Here is an 18,712-nt window from a genome sequence, read left to right on the forward strand (position 1 = left end):
CAGCAGGCAGGCGTTTCAGTTTCATAATATTGGAAATAGGGGAGGGAGGGAGGGAGGGAAAGAAAGAGGGAGAAGGGCCTAGAAGCCTCTCCCATCCCAGGCTTCCTAATTCTTCTTGCAAAGTCCTCCCCAGGTCTCCACAGCTCCTCAGGCCTTCCCTCCCTCCCTCCATGCCTGGTTGGTCAAAGCGCACCCTGGGATCTGGACCAAAGTGCACATGGGCCACATTTAGTGTGAAGTAGGGCCATGATTCAGGCTAGGGCAGGGGCCGAGGGCCCACCAGTGTCTGTAAATGGCCCTCCAGCCCTTCCAGGAGGAATCCACCCTGTTCAGTGAGGCTGCTGATGCTGGCTCCTTCAGGAACTTTCCACAGTACCCACAGCTGTGGGCTATTACCACACTGTCTCTGCTCCCCATCCCCCCACCACAGCTCTGGTGTCCAGGGTGATCAGAGCTGCCTCTGGGCAGTAAGCCAGCCCAGGACATCCCTGAGTGCCCGTCACTATGGCAACCTGCCTGCCACCCTCCCCCACCTCCCCACCTGGTCCGTGTGGTTTTTCAAATTCAGACCTCCGAAACAGGAGGGTCTCCGAGGTCAGCAGAGCCCAGCCCCTCCCGGGGTCCCAGATGGAGAAACTGAGGCCCCAGAGGGGAGGAGGGGGTGAGACCTGTTGTTCAAGCACCTGACCCCAGTCCGCCCTCCCTCCCACGCGCCCCCACCGCCGAGTCCGTCTTGGGGGGGGGGGATGGAGGGGAGTCTGGAGTCTGGGCTCCCAGGAGGGGGCGGGCCGCCCGCCCGCAGCGATGCGCGGCGGCTGCACAGGAACCAGACACCGCCGATGAATAAATGATGCCCACCCACAGTCTGCGCCCAGATCTCTCCGCCGAGCGCCGGCTGGCCCGGGGGCCCGGCTGTCACATCGCTCCCCCGTGCAGCGGGCGCGCGCGAAGATGGCGGGGCCGCGGCGGGGCGCGGGGCCCCCGTGGGTGCTGGGCGGCGCGGCGCTGGGGGTGTGCCTCGCGGGGGTCGCCGGGCAGCTGGTGGAGGTGAGGCCGGGCGGCGCGCAAGGGTTGGGGTGGCTGTCGCCCTCCAGGGGGCGGGGGGGGCATCTTTCTGCCTGAAAGCTGGCTTTGCCCTTCTTGCTCTAGGAGACCTCGCTTAATAGGGTGACACAGCCCTGACCAAGTGCTTCCTGACCGTGGGGTGGACTCAGGCCCCAGGTTAGGACCCCTGGTGTGATGGAAGGGCACAGCCCCTGACATCCCTAACATTAACGTGATAGGGGAGAAGTGCCCAAATTTTTAGAGGTTCCCAATCTGAGGAACAGTCTTGCCAAGCCTGATGGGGGACACTCAGCCCCTATCCTGAATGTTTGGTCTAATGGAGGGGGGGCGGGGGTTATAGTCTGTGGTTCCAGTGACCTCTGGTCTGATGGGGGAGATCTAGTCCCCGGTCCTAGAGTCTGCTGGAGGAGAAAGTTGCTGCCTCCAGAAATTCCCCAGGACCCCTTGTTAGTAGGGGCGACATAGCTCTGGGGAGGAGGTGAGGGGGGCGTTCCAAGCTGGAGGATGCGGGCAGGAAGATCAGGATGCGCTTCACAGAGCAACTGTGTGCTGAGCTCATCTGGGTGTGGAGCATTAGGCTCTGGAGGGAGGTGCAGGTAGGGCAGGACCCAGGGACTCAGGTCTTTCTTGGTCCTGGTGAAAACCGGAGATAGCAAAGATTTCTGAGCAGGAGAGTGGTGATGAGTCCTAGTTTGGGAAGGGGAGAATAAACTGCAAAAGTGCACATTGGGAGAGGCGGAAGGAGCTGCTGAGATAGTTCAGAAAGCAGTGAGGAGCCTGGCCAGGGCCAGGAAGGGCAGGGAGGGGGCCCTGTGTAGGAGGGGCCATGTCCCTGCTCCCTCTATATCGCTCTTCCTGCTGAGCCAGGAAGGGGAAGCAAAGAGGAAGACCAGGCCCAGAATCCTGGAGCGTGAGGTCAGAGGGAGAAGGCCCAACAGGCAGGGCCAGAGAATAGGGGGCAGGGAGCAGCTGGAGCCTGGCAGGCAGGGGCAGACTTGAGAGAGCAGGGACACAGAAGCAGAAGAGATAGCAAGGTGGCTGGACTGGAGGACAGTGGCATACCCTGGAGGGGTCAGAGGGGCTTGGGACAGAGCCCTGCATTGAATGCTGGCCTGTCCCTGCTGCTGACCAGGAGGTGTGGTCAGAAAGCTGGGCTGGAGTCAGATGCCAGTTCCAGTGAGGGGAGTCAGGCTACTTAAGCTCCATGGAGTATACTTGGACCCCTCATCTGCTGCCCTGGGCCCTCAAGTTCAGGAACTGAGCCAGTTTGGGTGCATAAGAAGGCTGATGGTGGGTTGCTTCAGTTCTGAAGCAAGGACTACTTCCTCCAGCCTCCAGAAACACATCTCCTCCCAGACCATAGGGAAGACACTTGGGGTCCCTCGGCCTGCCATCTGCCTATAGTCTGAGCAGAGAACTGGTCAAGTCCTGGGAGTCCAGAGAAACACCAGAAAGAAAGGCAGGGATGGGGTCCTGAACTCCTCTCACCCTAACCCCTATAGGCAGGACCCTCCATCGGGCTATGAGGAGCTGATGGAGGCCAGGTTCTCCAAGCTTCAGAGTTCCCAGCAGTGCCCACAAGATGCTGGACTCTTACCTGTTGTTTTCCACCTAAGGCCCCTGTCAGGGTGAGAGCACAGGCTCACTTCCACCCAGAACACAGGTGGAACAAGAATGTGTCAAAAGTGAGCTCTCAGATGTCCAGCCTCAGAACCTGAGATCTTTACTGTGGGCCTGGAGTCTTCTGATCATACAACCCAACAAGGCCAACAGACTGAGACTTAGAATCAGGGAACCCGCTACTGTGCAGGCTCTGCCCCAATCTACAGACACGTGCCCCACCACACCAAATGTACCGCAACCACACATGTGCCCAACCACAGCTATATACCCTGAACCCACAGGTTCTTCGACCCTCATACATGTACCCAACCCTGAAAATGGATCCTGACTCAGGATGATGCCGAGAAGGGGTGTCTTGTCAATTTTACTGCTCAGGTTGGGTACAGAGAGAGCTTCCCAGAGACCTAGAACCATCCCACTCAAGCTACAGATGGAGAAACTGAGGCCCAGAGAAAAGAAGGCTCCTACCGCAGTTCACCCTAGTAAGAAGAAAAGTACAGGGAATCATGTACCAAGCCCTGGCACACAGGTCCTTTGCATTTCCCCGGACAGGTTGTTGGTCCTCTGAGTGTCGCATCACATGCCAGAGGGTGGTCATTAGATGAGCAAGTGCCTGGCATATGGTAGGCGCCCAATCCATGTCCATGGATAGGGGAGGGACTGGATGGGCGGGTGAGCTGAGCACTGCCTTTCCTTCCCAGAGAGCCAGAAGATACCCCTCATGTCTGTCCTTACCTGGGGAACCAGGGAAGAAGTACTGCAGATGGTCCTCTCTCCCTGAGCACCAGCTCCCATCCCACCTCTCGGCCAAACTGGGTGACAACCCCACAGGTCAACCCCATAGGTCAGGGGCCTGTCCCCTCAGTCTCCCAGGGCAGGATCACGTCTCCTAGACCCCTCATGCAGGACTGTGTCCCCTAGACCCCAGAGCAGGGTGGTGTCCCAATGGGAAAGTGGGAGGTGGCTGGCTGTGCCTGGCTCGCGCCAGTCACGCTTACATCTTTTGGCCTCCAGGTGTCGCTGCCACATTGCAGACAAATTATCTAGTGCTGTCTGGTGAGGACTCAGAGGAGGTGACTCTCATAGGGTGGGTGACTGTTGAGGCTACCTAGTGGGGGTCCTGGACAGGCAGCAGAGCTATGAGGCGCTGACTCCAGCTCCACACCCACCCTGCCCCGTGTGTACAGGAGAGCAAAGTCCCCCAGGGCAGCACAGCCTTGTCTTGTCTCTGGCCTTGGTCCTGAGACCTCGCCTGCATATGTGGGGCCCAGGACCAGAGCAGGAAGAAACCTCTGGGTTTCCTGGAGGAAACTTGAACCTGACTGGGACTGGTCATTTCTATTTGCCCCCTCATGCCTTGGTTTCCCCAAGCATCAACTCCAAGACCCTGGCTATGGGGTACTGGGGCTCCACTCTCCTCTTGTGACCTAAATCTGCAACTTCCCACGTCTAGAGCATTGGTTATAAATGTCTGAACCACTTGATTCCAGGAGATTCTGAAATACTTGGGCTGGGTCCCTGCTGGGACCTAGGTCCGTCTCTCGGTCCAGTCCAGCGCTTCGCCTCTGCTTGGCTCACTCCCCTGTCATCTGACCCACAGCCCAGCACGGCACCGCCCAAGCCCAAGCCACCCCCGCTGACCAAGGAGACCGTGGTATTCTGGGACATGCGCCTGTGGCACGTGGTGGGCATCTTCTCGCTCTTCGTGTTGTCCATCAGTGAGTAGCCGTTCCCCACCCTCCCCACCTCGCTGCAGTGGGAACACAGCACCCGCTGTCCCTTTGCCCCCCCAGCACCACCCCCAGGGGCTCAGGGCAGCAATTCCGGGCAGTGCAAGCAGGCCCGGCGCCTGCAGGAGGCCCACTGTGGTTTTTGGCACCTCCTGATTCACACAAAGTCCCTGTGGAGGCTGACAGGCCGCTGGTGACCTGAAGTATTCTGCCGACCAGCCACACAGCAATTATGGAAATTACAGGGGACTCCACTGAACCAGGATGAGGACATGTCATTTTTCCCTATCTCTGGCCTCCCGATGCTTTTCCTGCAGTTTGGCCAGCTTAAAGGGCCCACACCCAGGGGCCCCAGCAAGGCCACCCGTGGCCACAGCTCAGCCCAGAGGCTCCCCAGATGCCCAGCAGATGTGGCTCTCGGGCTGCAAACCCTGCCTTGTCAAATACCATTTTCTCAGAATGACTCACAGCCACCTCAATTAGAAGCAGGAGACCCTTCCTCTCCTGGGATTGGGAGTTGCTTGATGCACAGAAGTGGACTTGGCATGCACCCTTGGGCCCGCGTAGAGAGGGGATCCAGAGTGAAGGGAGGGGTCAGACCATGCGGGCTCCGGGGGAGGTCACAGAGGCCTAAAGCAGAGTCTGAGAGACATTCCTATGAGGCCAAGGTGTGTGTGGCGGGGTGGGGGAGGGCGGATAGGGGATACAGGCTGTGAAGGGAAAGAATACCCAGCCCCCCAGCCGCACCCCACAGAGGCTTCGTAGAGAAGGGGTCCTCAGCTGAAGATCCACAAGGCCTAGGGAGGATGGCCTAGGCCTTGTCAGGCAGGGGGATGGTATGGGTGAAGGAAGGAAAGTAGCCTCCACACAAGGTCCTCATGGCCCCTATAGGCCATTAACTATTGCACCCTGGGTGAGGGGGGAGGTGAAGGTGCTAAGGGGGCATTGACAGTTCTGTCCCAGGATAAGATCCCCTAGGATGCAGGGCCAATAATGAAGCATCCATCCAGGTGTGCGGGCTCTGAGGGAGAGAGTGACATCTGATTTGCATGTGCTGCTGCTTCTGGCACCAAAAGTGTCCTCTCTGCAGAAAAATATCCACACCCCTTCCACCATTCCTTTACGGCTGAGGTGGGAGCAGGATCTGCGCAAGAGGCTGCCTTTTGTGCCTAGGCAAGACCGAGAACCAGCCAGGCCTCAGTGGAGGTCCTCCAGCCAGACACTCAGGCTGCAGCCCTGGCCAAGGTATCCCCAGAGAGGGCAACAACCTCCAGCATCAAGAGGCAGGGGACAGGGGAGCTGCAGGGGTGAGGTCCAGTAAGCAACTATAGGACAGCCCGGGGAGAGGGCTCAGGGCACTGGGGGGTTTCCAGATGCACACTGGCCTCTCCCAGGCTCTGTTTGACCCCAGAAATTGGCAATACCTGGGGTCACACAAGAAAGTTGCAGTATCAGACCCAAAGAGGCACTTGGGCCTCAACCACAGACTGACTCCTACTCTTAACCCCACTTCTTAGAAAAGGGAAGGGGTGGTCTCAAGGGCCACTGAGCAGCAGGTCAACACCTGTCACCGTCCAATCAAGGTGCTGGACAGTAGGGATGGCACACCCTTGTCAATGGTGTCGGAGGAGCATCACCCCAGAACCTTGTCCATAGGGGCTAGAGTGCCTTGGGCGCCAACTTCACTCCAGGGACTTCTATCCTAAGCCACTGCGTAGTGCCTGGAACTTGATCTAAGACACTTGGTTTCTCTCTTTCTTTGAAAAGCTACCAGGCCAGGTCTAGAGTGAGGGGTGATAGGCAAACCCTGCTCTGGTTGCCAGTAGCTGACTCCTGCATGCCCTTTGAAGCCAGGGCCTCCCCGGGCCTGAACCCAACTTCTGTGGAGAGCCGGAGTGGGTATGTCCCAAGGAAGGGCCCGGTAGAGTGGCTGGAAGAGGTGGCCCAGGCCAGTAGGGTCACGTGGCCTCAGGCACACACACCAGGTGCAGGGAAGACTAGAACCCAGCTCTTTGATGAGAAAGGCCTTCTGCCTGCTCAGGTCTTCCCCTGCACAGCAGTGTGCAGCCCCCCAATGTGCTGGATGCTACTGGCTCCTCCACTTGGATTCAAGCATCCAGTCCTTTCCTTAGCGGCAAAGTCTTTGAGATCACCCATTTGTTCATTCCTCTCTTTCATTCTGTGAGCCTGAGTGAGGCTCAGCGGGGCTACAATATTTGCCTGAAAGAGTTGCACAGGATGACCTCAGAGGCCACCCCTGCTCAAGCTGGGAGCTGATCCATCTTTCTCAAAATAGTTCTGGCTTGTCCTGCCCTTCCCTCTTGCCCCCAGGAGTGTGCCAGGAAGTAACGTCTGGTCATCTGATTTATAATAGGAAACAGTGCCATCCCCTCCCCTGAGGTTGGGGCCCAGGTTGTCAGACCGTTTGGGCCTTAGAATAATAAACTCAGTCCCAGCCAGGTCCTGGAAGCCCTGCCCTGCTCTGCCCATCACTAGACAGGCCAGCTCCATGCCACAGCCCAGCTTGCGTGGGCACAGCTGCACTCCTCCGGAAAACCACTCCTGGAATAAGTGTCTGAGGTGAACACCCCAGGGCAGGGCCTGTGCCCTCTCATGGGCTCTCAGAGCCAGGAGGAGCTTCGATTTGTCCTCAGGGAAGGTGAGAAGGATGCAGACACATCCTGTTGTCTAAGGTCCTCTCCGGGGGCAGGGGAGCACCTCTGGAGGCCTGAATAGAAAGGACAGGACAGCCCCCAGAAACCATAGCTTGAGCCATAGCGCAGGCTCTTGTCCTGGCCTCCTGGAGCTCTCAACCTCAGCCCCGGGAATGTGGTCATTGAGAGGACCAGTGCAAGGTCAAACTATGAGACCCCCTTGTTCAAAAATAATGACTTCAAGACGGTGGGATCAGAGCATTGAACCAAGCACAAGGACCTTCTACGTGTGGGGCTCTGTGCTGCATGAACCCAGTCCTGCTCAGGACAGATTCTTGGCAATCCCAGGGCCCACAGGGCTTTGCCAAGATGAGGAACCTCCTGCCACAGTCTCTTGGGTGAAATATGTGGAAAAAGGGAGGCAGGCTAAAATGTGGGCACCATTCCTGGGTGTCTGAGGTCCAGCCCCAGTCAAGCCTGCTCTTCCTCCCTCCAGTTATCATTCTGTGCTGCATCTTTAACTGCCGTGTGCCACGGACCCGGAAAGAGATTGAAGCCCGGTACCTGCAGCGAAAGGCAGCCAAGATGTACACGGACAAACTAGAGACAGTGCCACCCCTCAATGAGCTCACAGAAATCCCCGGAGGTGAGTAGGCCCGGCCCCAAACCCAGCCCCCATTCACCCTGCTGATCTGGCGGGGGCCTGTGCCTCACCACCCAGAGTCACCCTAGCTCTCCCCAATACCCACGGTAGGCTCAGGGAGGGGACCCAGCCCTCTCCCTGGGGACCAGAGCATAGAAATCGGTCAGTGTGAGGAAGGAGAGGCTTGGAAGGAAGGAGGAAGAAAAGGGCTGGATATGGAGGCATCGTGTAAGCCCAAGAGCTTGTCTCATCTCTGTCGATGGGCTCTTTCCTCTACCCCTCAGAGGACAAGAAGAAGAAGAAGAAGGACAGCGTGGACACAGTGGCCATCAAGGTAGAGGAGGATGAGAAGAACGAGGCCAAGAAGAAGAAAGGAGAGAAGTGAGGAGAGCTTCCTGGAGGTGGCAGTGGGGACTGGCAGGCCCTGGGCTCTAGTCCTGGCCAGATTCCAGGCACCTTAGACTCCAGACTCATCCATGGACCACAGAAGCTGCAGAACAGCCTCTCCCTGCTCGGGGCGGGGGGTGGGGTGGGGAGGCCATGGCTGCATCTTCACAACCCATCAGGGGCAGCGGCAAGACTGCGCCAGTGTCCTGCCTCCCAGCCCAAGCTCGGTCCTTTCACCCATCCACGTGACCGCTCAACAAAGTTGGTCTTGAGCCACTGTCCCTCTGCATATCTAGAGCAGCTTCACACCCACCCAGACGTGTGTCTGTTCCACGCTTCTGCCAGGAAGGGCATTGGCCTTAAAAGAGCAATGGCATGTGGGGCCCCTTCTGGAAGGGGTTGGCTGAATTTGATGGCTGGACTAAGGCCACACCCAGATTGGCCACAAGGAGGGAGGGGTTACTGTGGGAAATGATGGCATCAGAAGGTTCTCAGACTCTGCTGGTCCTGGGGGCCAGAAGAACGTCCCAAACCTACAGGGGTTCTGGCCCAGGAAGATGAGCAGAGGTGGTCTCAGAAGAAGACTCAGCACAGCAGATCCCAAGCTCCAGGCAATGGGATGCACTTGTTTTATACCTTGGGATGAAGCTGAGGTTGCTGAGAAACCTAGAATAGGCCCCGGGGGCACAGGGCTGGAGGCTATCGGAGTGAGTTAGGGGTGCAGGAGGCTGAGATCAGTGGGCCAGAAGGAGAATAGGGGAAAGCTGGGTCCTGGGTCTCTTCTTGGGGATCCAGGAAGTATACAAAGCCAAAGGGAATCTCAGGTTGTTCTGGTGCCTCTTTCTACGGTCAGCTGAGGAGGGAGATGTCAGGGCCGTGGGGGACCATCACAGGCGGCAGCTCCCTCTCCTGTTCCTCTTGAAAAAAGCCCCCATGAAGCAGGCTGACCAGAAGGCCAAGGCCCAAACACCACCTGAGGACTTAGTCCTCGGGCAGGGGCTTCCAGAAAACACAGGCTAAGGCACTCAGACCTGGACCTGAAACTGGGGAGACAGCAGGGGAGGTTTCTGAGCCAAGGAGAGCACTAAAAAAGCTCTATCTACAGGGGCCTGCAGACACTTGGAAACAAAGCTGAGTGCCTCCTCAGACCCTGTGACCTGAGACCAGCCCTCAGAATGGGTCCCAGGACATCTGTGGAGGGTAATTGGCAGCTGTGATAGGTGGGCACAGACTGGGCTGAAATCCCCTCCCCTGACTTTCCTCCCAAGAGAATGAGGGGCAGCTACAGGGCAGGGCACCAGGACCAGATAGGAGGGGGCTGTTCTCCACTCCCTCCCCTCTCCCTGTGGCTTTCAGTAGGCCTCTGATGATCTGGGCCCAGCACTGGGGACACAGAGGACAACCTGGATCCTGACTAGGACCCAGATTATTATTGCCCAAGAAGAGAGCTCCAGGCTGACAGGGTAGGGGTGGGAGGAAGCACAAGGCTGAGAGCAGGACAGCAGTGGGAAGAGCTGGCTGACCTCTGTCCTCTGTGGTCAGTCTAGGGGCTTCTCACATAGGATTGTGTCAAAGGTCATCCTGCCCATACAGGAGAATTCCTCCTGTGTGGGCCAACAGCAAAAGCCTGGAGGGACAGGGGCCACTTGCAGTCATAGACAAATCACAGGCAAAACCTGGGTAAGTTAAGACCTGGGCATCACCTGCCCTGCCTATTGTCTCCCCCACCCTCTGACCTGGGGTCTCCGCTGGGCCTTTGGAGGGCATGGCTGCTGATGGTGGAGATAATGTCTGGTCCCGGTGGGCACCTGCCTCCATCTCCAGGCAGAGGGCAGAGCTAGAGAGTCCAAGTTCACGACTGCGCTTCAGGGCAACAGCCTGATTTTTAGTCACTGACCAGTGGTCAAGGGGAGCCTGTCTCCCACTAAAGTATCACAGAAAGAAAAAGCTCTCCTCCCCAGCCCAGACTGGGTTCACCCTCACCCAGCCTCGCCCTGGCCTCAGCCTGGGCAGTAAGTTCCAAGCTCTCCATCATCTGCCCGCAATATCATTGCTTCACACTCCAAATCAAACCTTTAGACAGGCAGATCCTGGGGGGCTGCACTTTTCAAAATAAACTTCCCTGTGTCCCCCATTCCACCCCATCTGGCTCATTTGAGCAGGCCCAGGTGGCAGGCAGGCGGTATGGGAAAAAGAAGCATTTAATTGAGCACCTAGTCTCTGCCCTGCCTGGTGGGGCCGTGGGAACTGCACCTGGAGGGCTCCAGGCGCAGCGAGTGGGGAGGGGCCCGGCAAGAGCAGACATACCCGAGGATGGCACGAGTATCACAGGGCAGCAAGGAGGCTGAGGGGCAGAGGGAGTGCCAGGAGCAGGACCCTGGACTGGGAGGGCAGGGTCTGCCCGCTGAGGCGGTCCCAGATCCAGTACTGGTAGGAGGAGATCTGCAGGAAGATGGGCGGGGCCTCGTCCTGGCTGCAGCCTGGGCCCCAGCTCATCATTCCCGCCAGGTGCCACGTGTTCTCCTCCGTGAAGCAGACCAAGGGTTCACCGCTTATCTCCTGCAGGGAGGGGTGGGGAAACAGAAGGGACAGGGAGGATAGATGTGGCCTGAGGGAGAAGTGACCCAGCTCAGAGACAAAAAAGGCACCTTACACCTGATCCCATGCCCGTCTCCGTGGCCCCAGGTGTCACCTGCCTGAGAGGTGCCCTTGAGGTGGAAACCCAGGAGACCTTCCTCAGAGGGCTTATCTCTTCTCCTCAGGCGAGTAGCCTCTTTAATACCCACCCTCCACCCATCCCGCCCTTCTTTCTCACGTCCAGCCTCCACCCCCACACTCCCTCTCCACGCAGCCCCCGCTCTCCCCCCCTTACTTCACCCTTCACCAGCCAGGCCCATCTGTTCCTCTCCATACCCTCCACACCCTCTCCACACCCTCTCCACACCCTCTCCACAGCCTCTCCACACCCTCTCCATACCCTCCATACCCTCTCCACACCCTCTCCACACCCTCTCCACACCCTCTCCATACCCTCTCCACACCCTCCACACCCTCTCCACACCCTCTCCATACCCTCCACACCCTCTCCACACCCTCTCCACACCCTCTCCATACCCTCTCCATACCCTCCACACCCTCTCCATACCCTCTCCACACCCTCTCCATACCCTCTCCACACCCTCTCCATACCCTCTCCATACCCTCCACACCCTCTCCATACCCTCTCCATACCCTCTCCATACCCTCCACACCCTCTCCACACCCTCTCCATACCCTCCACACCCTCTCCATACCCTCTCCACACCCTCTCCATACCCTCCACACCCTCTCCATACCCTCTCCACACCCTCTCCATACCCTCTCCACACCCTCTCCATACCCTCTCCATACCCTCCACACCCTCTCCATACCCTCTCCATACCCTCTCCACACCCTCCATACCCTCTCCATACCCTCTCCATACCCTCTCCACACCCTCTCCACACCCTCTCCATACCCTCCACACCCTCTCCACACCCTCCACACCCTCTCCACACCCTCTCCACACCCTCTCCACACCCTCCATACCCTCTCCACATCCTCCACACCCTCTCCATACCCTCTCCATACCCTCTCCATACCCTCCATACCCTCTCCATACCCTCTCCATACCCTCTCCATATCCTCTCCATACCCTTCATACCCTCTCCATACCCTCCACACCCTCTCCACACCCTCCACACCCTCTCCATATCCTCTCCATACCTCTCCATACCCTCCATACCCTTCATACCCTCTCCATATCCTCTCCATACCCTCTCCATATCCTCTCCATACCCTTCATACCCTCTCCATACCCTCCATACCCTTCATACCCTCTCCATACCCTCCATACCCTTCATACCCTCTCCATACCCTCTCCACACCCTCTCCATACCCTCTCCACACCCTCCACACCCTCTCCATACCCTCTCCACACCCTCTCCACACCCTCCATACCCTCTCCACACCCTCCACACCCTCTCCATACCCTCTCCATACCCTCTCCATACCCTCCATACCCTCTCCATACCCTCCATACCCTCCATACCCTCTCCATACCCTCTCCATACCCTCTCCATATCCTCTCCATACCCTTCATACCCTCTCCATACCCTCCATACCCTCTCCATACCCTCCATACCCTCTCCATACCCTCTCCATACCCTCTCCATACCCTCCATACCCTCTCCATACCCTCTCCATACCCTCCATACCCTCTCCATACCCTCCATACCCTCTCCATACCCTCCATACTCTCTCCATACCCTCTCCACACCCTCCATACCCTCTCCATACCCTCCATACCCTCTCCATACCCTCCATACCCTCTCCATACCCTCTCCATACCCTCCATACCCTCCATACTCTCTCCATACCCTCTCCACACCCTCCATACCCTCTCCATACCCTCTCCATACCCTCTCCATACCCTCCATACCCTCTCCATACCCTCCATACCCTTCATACCCTCTCCATATCCTCTCCATACCCTCTCCATATCCTCTCCATACCCTTCATACCCTCTCCATACCCTCCATACCCTTCATACCCTCTCCATATCCTCTCCATACCCTCTCCATACCCTCTCCATATCCTCTCCATACCCTTCATACCCTCTCCATACCCTCTCCATACCCTCCATACCCTCTCCATACCCTCTCCATACCCTCTCCATATCCTCTCCATACCCTTCATACCCTCTCCATACCCTCCATACCCTTCATACCCTCTCCATACCCTCCACACCCTCTCCATACCCTCCACACCCTCTCCATATCCTCTCCATACCCTCTCCATACCCTCCATACCCTTCATACCCTCTCCACATCCTCCACACCCTCTCCATACCCTCTCCATATCCTCTCCATACCCTTCATACCCTCTCCATACCCTCCACACCCTCTCCACACCCTCCACACCCTCTCCATATCCTCTCCATACCCTCTCCATACCCTCCATACCCTTCATACCCTCTCCATATCCTCTCCATACCCTCTCCATATCCTCTCCATACCCTTCATACCCTCTCCATACCCTCCATACCCTTCATACCCTCTCCATACCCTCCATACCCTTCATACCCTCTCCATACCCTCTCCACACCCTCTCCATACCCTCTCCACACCCTCCACACCCTCTCCATACCCTCTCCACACCCTCTCCACACCCTCCATACCCTCTCCACACCCTCCACACCCTCTCCATACCCTCTCCATACCCTCTCCATACCCTCCATACCCTCTCCATACCCTCCATACCCTCCATACCCTCTCCATACCCTCTCCATACCCTCTCCATATCCTCTCCATACCCTTCATACCCTCTCCATACCCTCCATACCCTCTCCATACCCTCCATACCCTCTCCATACCCTCTCCATACCCTCTCCATACCCTCCATACCCTCTCCATACCCTCTCCATACCCTCCATACCCTCTCCATACCCTCCATACCCTCTCCATACCCTCCATACTCTCTCCATACCCTCTCCACACCCTCCATACCCTCTCCATACCCTCCATACCCTCTCCATACCCTCCATACCCTCTCCATACCCTCTCCATACCCTCCATACCCTCCATACTCTCTCCATACCCTCTCCACACCCTCCATACCCTCTCCATACCCTCTCCATACCCTCTCCATACCCTCCATACCCTCTCCATACCCTCCATACCCTTCATACCCTCTCCATATCCTCTCCATACCCTCTCCATATCCTCTCCATACCCTTCATACCCTCTCCATACCCTCCATACCCTTCATACCCTCTCCATATCCTCTCCATACCCTCTCCATACCCTCTCCATATCCTCTCCATACCCTTCATACCCTCTCCATACCCTCTCCATACCCTCCATACCCTCTCCATACCCTCTCCATACCCTCTCCATATCCTCTCCATACCCTTCATACCCTCTCCATACCCTCCATACCCTTCATACCCTCTCCATACCCTCCATACCCTCTCCTTACCCTCTCCATACCCTCTCCATACCCTCCATACCCTCTCCATACCCTCTCCATACCCTCTCCATACCCTCCATACCCTCTCCATACCCTCCATACCCTCTCCATACCCTCTCCATACCCTCCATACCCTCCATACTCTCTCCATACCCTCTCCACACCCTCCATACCCTCTCCATACCCTCCATACCCTCTCCATACCCTCTCCATACCCTCTCCATACCCTGCCCACCACGTGGGGTCTCCCGGGAGTGTTTTGCAGACACAGTGCCCTGCTCTTCCCACCCCCATCTCCCCCTCCTGGCAGGTGCCCTTAGAAGTGAGTGGGCAAAGGGGAGATGCTTACATAGCAGAACTCCTCCCTGTCGCTGTCCTCCACACAGATCATCTGCGACGTGATGATCCGAATCAGAGAGGGGATTTTAGTGAACCTGTGGTAGAAGCTGTCGCACTCCTTGCTATTCAGGATGGTGACATCCTTTTCCTGAAGGGTCTGGAACTGGGGCCATGTGCCTGTGGGACAGAGGCCCCTGCTCAGGTGTGGTGGTTTCACTGCTGCCACCTGGTCTCCAGCCTCCCTTTACTCCTCTCCACTTCTCCGGCCTCCTCTGTTCTCCACCCCAGTCCACCTGCCATTCTAGCGGACACGGCCCAAGGCGCCTCGCCACAGAGACCGCAGAGCAGACCACCCGCCGTGGCCTTGCCGGGCCTGGCCTCTCCTCCCGCAGGGCCCATCGCTGTCTCAGCACTTTGCCACTCCTTCTATCCCAAATGCCTGCCAAGCCCCTCTAGGGTCCAAATCCAAGTCCCTCCCCACCCCCAACAAAGGCCTCTTCCTCCCATTTCGCAGGTTCCCCTTCATGGTGCCAGGCAGGGCTGACTCTCCTCCCCGCCTCCGCCTTACCCTTCCCCCTTTTTCAAGTGTGCCTCTGGGGGACAGGGCACTTCCCCAGACACCCACCAGGGCTGTTTTTAGGCAAGTTGAGTGAAGCTACAGGGAAGGGTCCCTCACCTGCGGGAAAGCAATGGGGGCTCTCTGGGGGGTACGGAAATTCCTGGGGCTCATAAGGAGATGGACCTTTGGGCCTGGGACAACATGCCCTTTGGGACTTGCTGCCCGATTGAGATGACAAGGGACTGAGGACCACTCGGGTGGACCCTGAGTGACTCCCAACCTCTGGGTGCAGGTTGCCCTTAGCACACCACGCGGGGTCTCCTGGGAGTGTTTTACAGACACCGAAGCCTGCTCTCCCCATCCCAGCCCTCTGCTCCTGGTCACAGAAGCCACGGGATTGTGCACAGTCAGAGCTATTTCTCTGTGCCCCTCTGCAGTCAAGGAAGACTGTTTACATGTCTGGGCCTGAGGGTTCAAGGGCAACTTGCATTCCCCAGGCCAGAATGGCCATGATGCCCTCACTGATGAGACCCTCCAGGGGAAGGAGACCTTGGAGATAAATGCTACCAGGAAGGTCCCAGGATAGTGGGCTCCCTGAGGAAGATGTCTCAGAAACAGCTGTCCTTGGAGGACCCCACCAGCAACCACGTCCTCTCCTGCACCACCAACCCTGGTCTCACCGTTAAACTTGGGGAGGCCCCAGCCCGTCACGGTGCAGCGGGACCCAGCCTTTGGCACACGGTCCAAGCCGGGCAGGCAGATGGGCCAGACGTAGCTGCTGTACTTGAGTTCCTCCTGAAGCTTGAGGAGGCCAATGTTGTGGAGCTGGCCAACCCAGGACCAGTAGCGCTGGGCCCGGTACCGCCTGTTCACAATGACCTGGCTCACCAGGACTTCTGAGCTAGTCTGTGCCATCTGGTCAATCCACGGGATCCCTACCCGCACTGAGTAGACAGTGTCGCGCCTGGGGGACCCAAAGGGGTAGTCTGCTGTCAGTTCCAGGCACCCACTCCAGCCACCACCCTGCCTCCTCTTCACTGCTGTGCTCCGTGCAGACAGACAGGTCGGCCCAGAACCCACTCTTCATAAGAGATATGAACAGGGCCCTGCACACGCATTGTGCGGTCCTCACAACGATCCTTCCTTTTAAGGAGGAGAAACTGAGGTTCAGAGTTACCAGCTCAAGGCTATGCAGCTAGGAAGTGCTGGAGCTGGGATGTGGACCCAATTTCCTCTGGCTCCAAACTCTGGACTCTGGATTCTGTCCAGCACCCCATGCAGGACCGTGGGAAGTAACAGAGGTTCCATGCAATAAGCCATGGCCTTCCCACCAGCCTCCTTTCCCAGCATGCCCCTGGAGACCCTATGTCAGCTCTTAGGCTTGGAGGATACCCTCCATGGGTCAGTCCTCACACCAGTGCAGATGTTACCCCCAGGTGCTCCCTAGCCCTGACACCGGCAGACACTCTCTGTTGGCCCCATGCCAAGCAGGCTCCCCTGGGAGCATATGGCTTCTTATTTGACTCCCCTAGAAACCTGAGAAGAGTGATTGGGCCCCTATCTGCCCCAGAGCCTGGGGCAGGCCTGGCTTCAAAGGAGAATCAAAGGTTTTTGGTTTAATGAAGGAAGGGACTACTAATGATGAGCAGAGGGTGTAGAACGAAAGAACTAGGGCTTTCTCTGGGGCTAGGAGAAAGGAGACATGGACAAAGGCTCCCAAGCCTCCAGTTCCTATTGAGGGAAAGACTGCACAGGTTGAGGGTCGGGCGAGGGCAGTAAGGGGTGGGAGATTAAAAGACTGACTCCTGGTAAGGAAGCTGCAGGACTCAACCCCCACCTGCTTGCAGTTAGATGAGGCTGGGGCTGCAACAGTGGGTTTCTGCAGAGAGGACTGGTTCCTGATGGCTCCCACCCATCTAGGCCCCAACTCACTGGATCAGGCAGTGGGCCACCGTCAGCACCCACTTGGAGGCAATGATGGTACCCGCACAGACGTGTGTGCCGTTGGCTCGCACACTGACCATCCAAGGCCACCGCCGGGCCATGGCCTCTGGGTACTTGAGGGTAAGGTCAGGTTCCTGGGAGAAGCCACAGGCTGAGGAAGATGATAAGAGCTCGGTGAAGGATGGGTCCCTCTAGCCACATCCATTCACCTCTCCTCCACCTCCCATCCCCACCCCTCAGCACGGTCCCCCAACTCTGCAGTCACTGACCCAAACCCAACCAGTCTCCTTTCTGCTGGCCACCATGTTACTATGCCATCCAGTGCAGACTGGGGTTTCCAGCCTCTCAAGGGCCTCTGCACTCCCCAGGTATCCCTCGCCCTTTTCCCACAGTCCAAGCTCCAGAGAATTCCCAGCGCATCCACGTAGTACCCTGCTGGGTCCTTCAGCTCTCGATGGAAAAACTTATCCTCTGACTCACTGCTGGAGGGTCAGTGGCTTCAGCCACTCTGAAAAAGTTTGAAAACACAAGATGCACATGTCCAACATCCCAGCAGCCCAGGTGTTTCCCAAATGTGAGCAGTGGGCTGTGAAATCAATGCATGTGTGCCCAGACCTGCATTCGTGAAGGCTGACACAGGCAAAGGAGGGTCAGCATGCACACCACAGTGCCGCCAGCTCCTGTTGGTGAGACTTGGCGGGGCAGTTAGATTGGGCACACTGTGTCCCAGGATAAGAAGTGTTTCTTATAGGGGTCTCAGTTAAACATGCTTGAAAGTTACTGTTCAATTGGGAACCCAAAGGAACACTCCCTGAAAGCTATGCTGGAGATCCCCAAAATTCTGGGCTAGAAGCCTGGGTCCGGGGCAGGCCCAGGCAGGGCCTAAACCTGTGGAGAGGCCACCTGAAGGGCCCCAGTTGAGGTCAGTGGGAACATGCAGCTCACCCCAGACTACTCCAACTTGCCTTGCCTCCTCTAGGTGCTCAGTAAACACTTGTGAAAGGAAGATTTCTTCTCCTTCCTCTTCCTCCCACCTACTTTGTCCACAAGGATCAAAGGTCCTTAAGACTTCTCTGGGCTCTCCTCCCCAGCCCGCCCCCAGTGGAATCCACCATACTCACAGGGAAATGGCTTGATCTGGTCTTGAGAAGCAGAGGACTGCGGCGGGTCGTTCAAGAGTTTCCCATCCAAGGCTCCTCTCTTAGGGGCCTGGGAGAGCTGAGGTTTATCCAAGGGACGGGGGGTATTGGGGGCACAGGGTTTGCCAGTATTAGCTGGAGCAGCCGTGGACAGCGCCAAGGGGCCTTGTGCCCCCTTTAGGGCATCTGTGTCTAAGCTACCTGCCGGAGGACACAGAAAAGATCAGAGGGGGACCGCTGAGGCCCCGAGTGGGGGACAGGGCAAAGGGCGGGGCTCACCAATGGGTCTTAGCAACAGCAGCAGCAGCAGCAGAACAGCGTGGGCCTGGAAAGGGGGAGACTTCCAAGGGCCCTGGGGTCCCCGCCTGCAGGCTCGGATCCTGCACCAGAGCTCCATGCTGAGGCAGCAGCAACTGCTCCGCGGCGCTCCTCTCACGACGGCGCCCCCTCTTGGCCGCCCCAGACGGCTTCTGGCGTGTGGTCAGTGAGGCCACGCCCATTCCGCCTTAGGCGGGCGCCCCCCAGTGGCCACTAGCGATGGTGCTCCCGGAGAGGGCGCCCCTAATGATGGTGTGCCTTCCTCCTCAGACAGGGTTCTGGTAGGAGGACCCAGCTAGCCCACCTGTTTGGGGCCACACCTC

The 18,712-nt window shown here is 57.6% G+C and overlaps 2 protein-coding genes across 2 annotated transcripts; one reads left to right on the forward strand and one right to left on the reverse strand.

Annotated features, from left to right (window-relative positions):
• The first annotated feature begins 951 nt into the window (after nucleotides 1-951).
• Nucleotides 952-10,237, forward strand: TMIE (transmembrane inner ear). The gene is made up of 4 exons (XM_037527867.2): nucleotides 952-1,047; nucleotides 4,289-4,406; nucleotides 7,569-7,718; nucleotides 8,000-10,237. The coding sequence occupies exons 1-4, from the start codon at nucleotides 952-954 to the stop codon at nucleotides 8,098-8,100; spliced, it is 465 nt and encodes a 154-aa protein (XP_037383764.1). The 3' UTR covers nucleotides 8,101-10,237.
• Nucleotides 10,238-10,294: 57 nt separating this feature from the next.
• Nucleotides 10,295-18,529, reverse strand: LOC119259213 (probable threonine protease PRSS50). Its single transcript, XM_037527855.2, has 6 exons — nucleotides 18,351-18,529; nucleotides 18,054-18,272; nucleotides 16,921-17,083; nucleotides 15,669-15,952; nucleotides 14,440-14,606; nucleotides 10,295-10,661 (listed from the first exon to the last, which is right to left on the reverse strand). The coding sequence occupies exons 1-6, from the start codon at nucleotides 18,466-18,468 to the stop codon at nucleotides 10,428-10,430; spliced, it is 1,185 nt and encodes a 394-aa protein (XP_037383752.1). The 5' UTR covers nucleotides 18,469-18,529; the 3' UTR covers nucleotides 10,295-10,427.
• Between the last annotated feature and the right edge of the window lie 183 nt (nucleotides 18,530-18,712).

This window comes from Talpa occidentalis, unplaced genomic scaffold, assembly GCF_014898055.3.
Source record: "Talpa occidentalis isolate TD23 unplaced genomic scaffold, MPIMG_talOcc4v2.1 talOcc4.10, whole genome shotgun sequence".
Taxonomy (NCBI): domain Eukaryota; kingdom Metazoa; phylum Chordata; class Mammalia; order Eulipotyphla; family Talpidae; genus Talpa; species Talpa occidentalis.

What these genes read in the sequence shown, in the direction of transcription:
- TMIE (XM_037527867.2), top strand. Translation starts at nt 952, where the DNA reads ATGGCGGGGCCGCGGCGGGGCGCGGGGCCCCCGTGGGTGCTGGGCGGC. An exon ending in TCGCCGGGCAGCTGGTGGAG is followed by an intron (nt 1,048 to 4,288) that starts GTGAGGCCGGGC and finishes TCTGACCCACAG; the next exon opens with CCCAGCACGGCACCGCCCAA. An exon ending in GCTCTTCGTGTTGTCCATCA is followed by an intron (nt 4,407 to 7,568) that starts GTGAGTAGCCGT and finishes TCCTCCCTCCAG; the next exon opens with TTATCATTCTGTGCTGCATC.
- LOC119259213 (XM_037527855.2), bottom strand. Translation starts at nt 18,468, where the DNA reads ATGGAGCTCTGGTGCAGGATCCGAGCCTGCAGGCGGGGACCCCAGGGC. An exon ending in GCTGTTGCTAAGACCCATTG is followed by an intron (nt 18,273 to 18,350) that starts GTGAGCCCCGCC and finishes GTCCTCCGGCAG; the next exon opens with GTAGCTTAGACACAGATGCC. An exon ending in ACAGGGAGGAGTTCTGCTAT is followed by an intron (nt 10,662 to 14,439) that starts GTAAGCATCTCC and finishes CCCTCCCTGCAG; the next exon opens with GAGATAAGCGGTGAACCCTT.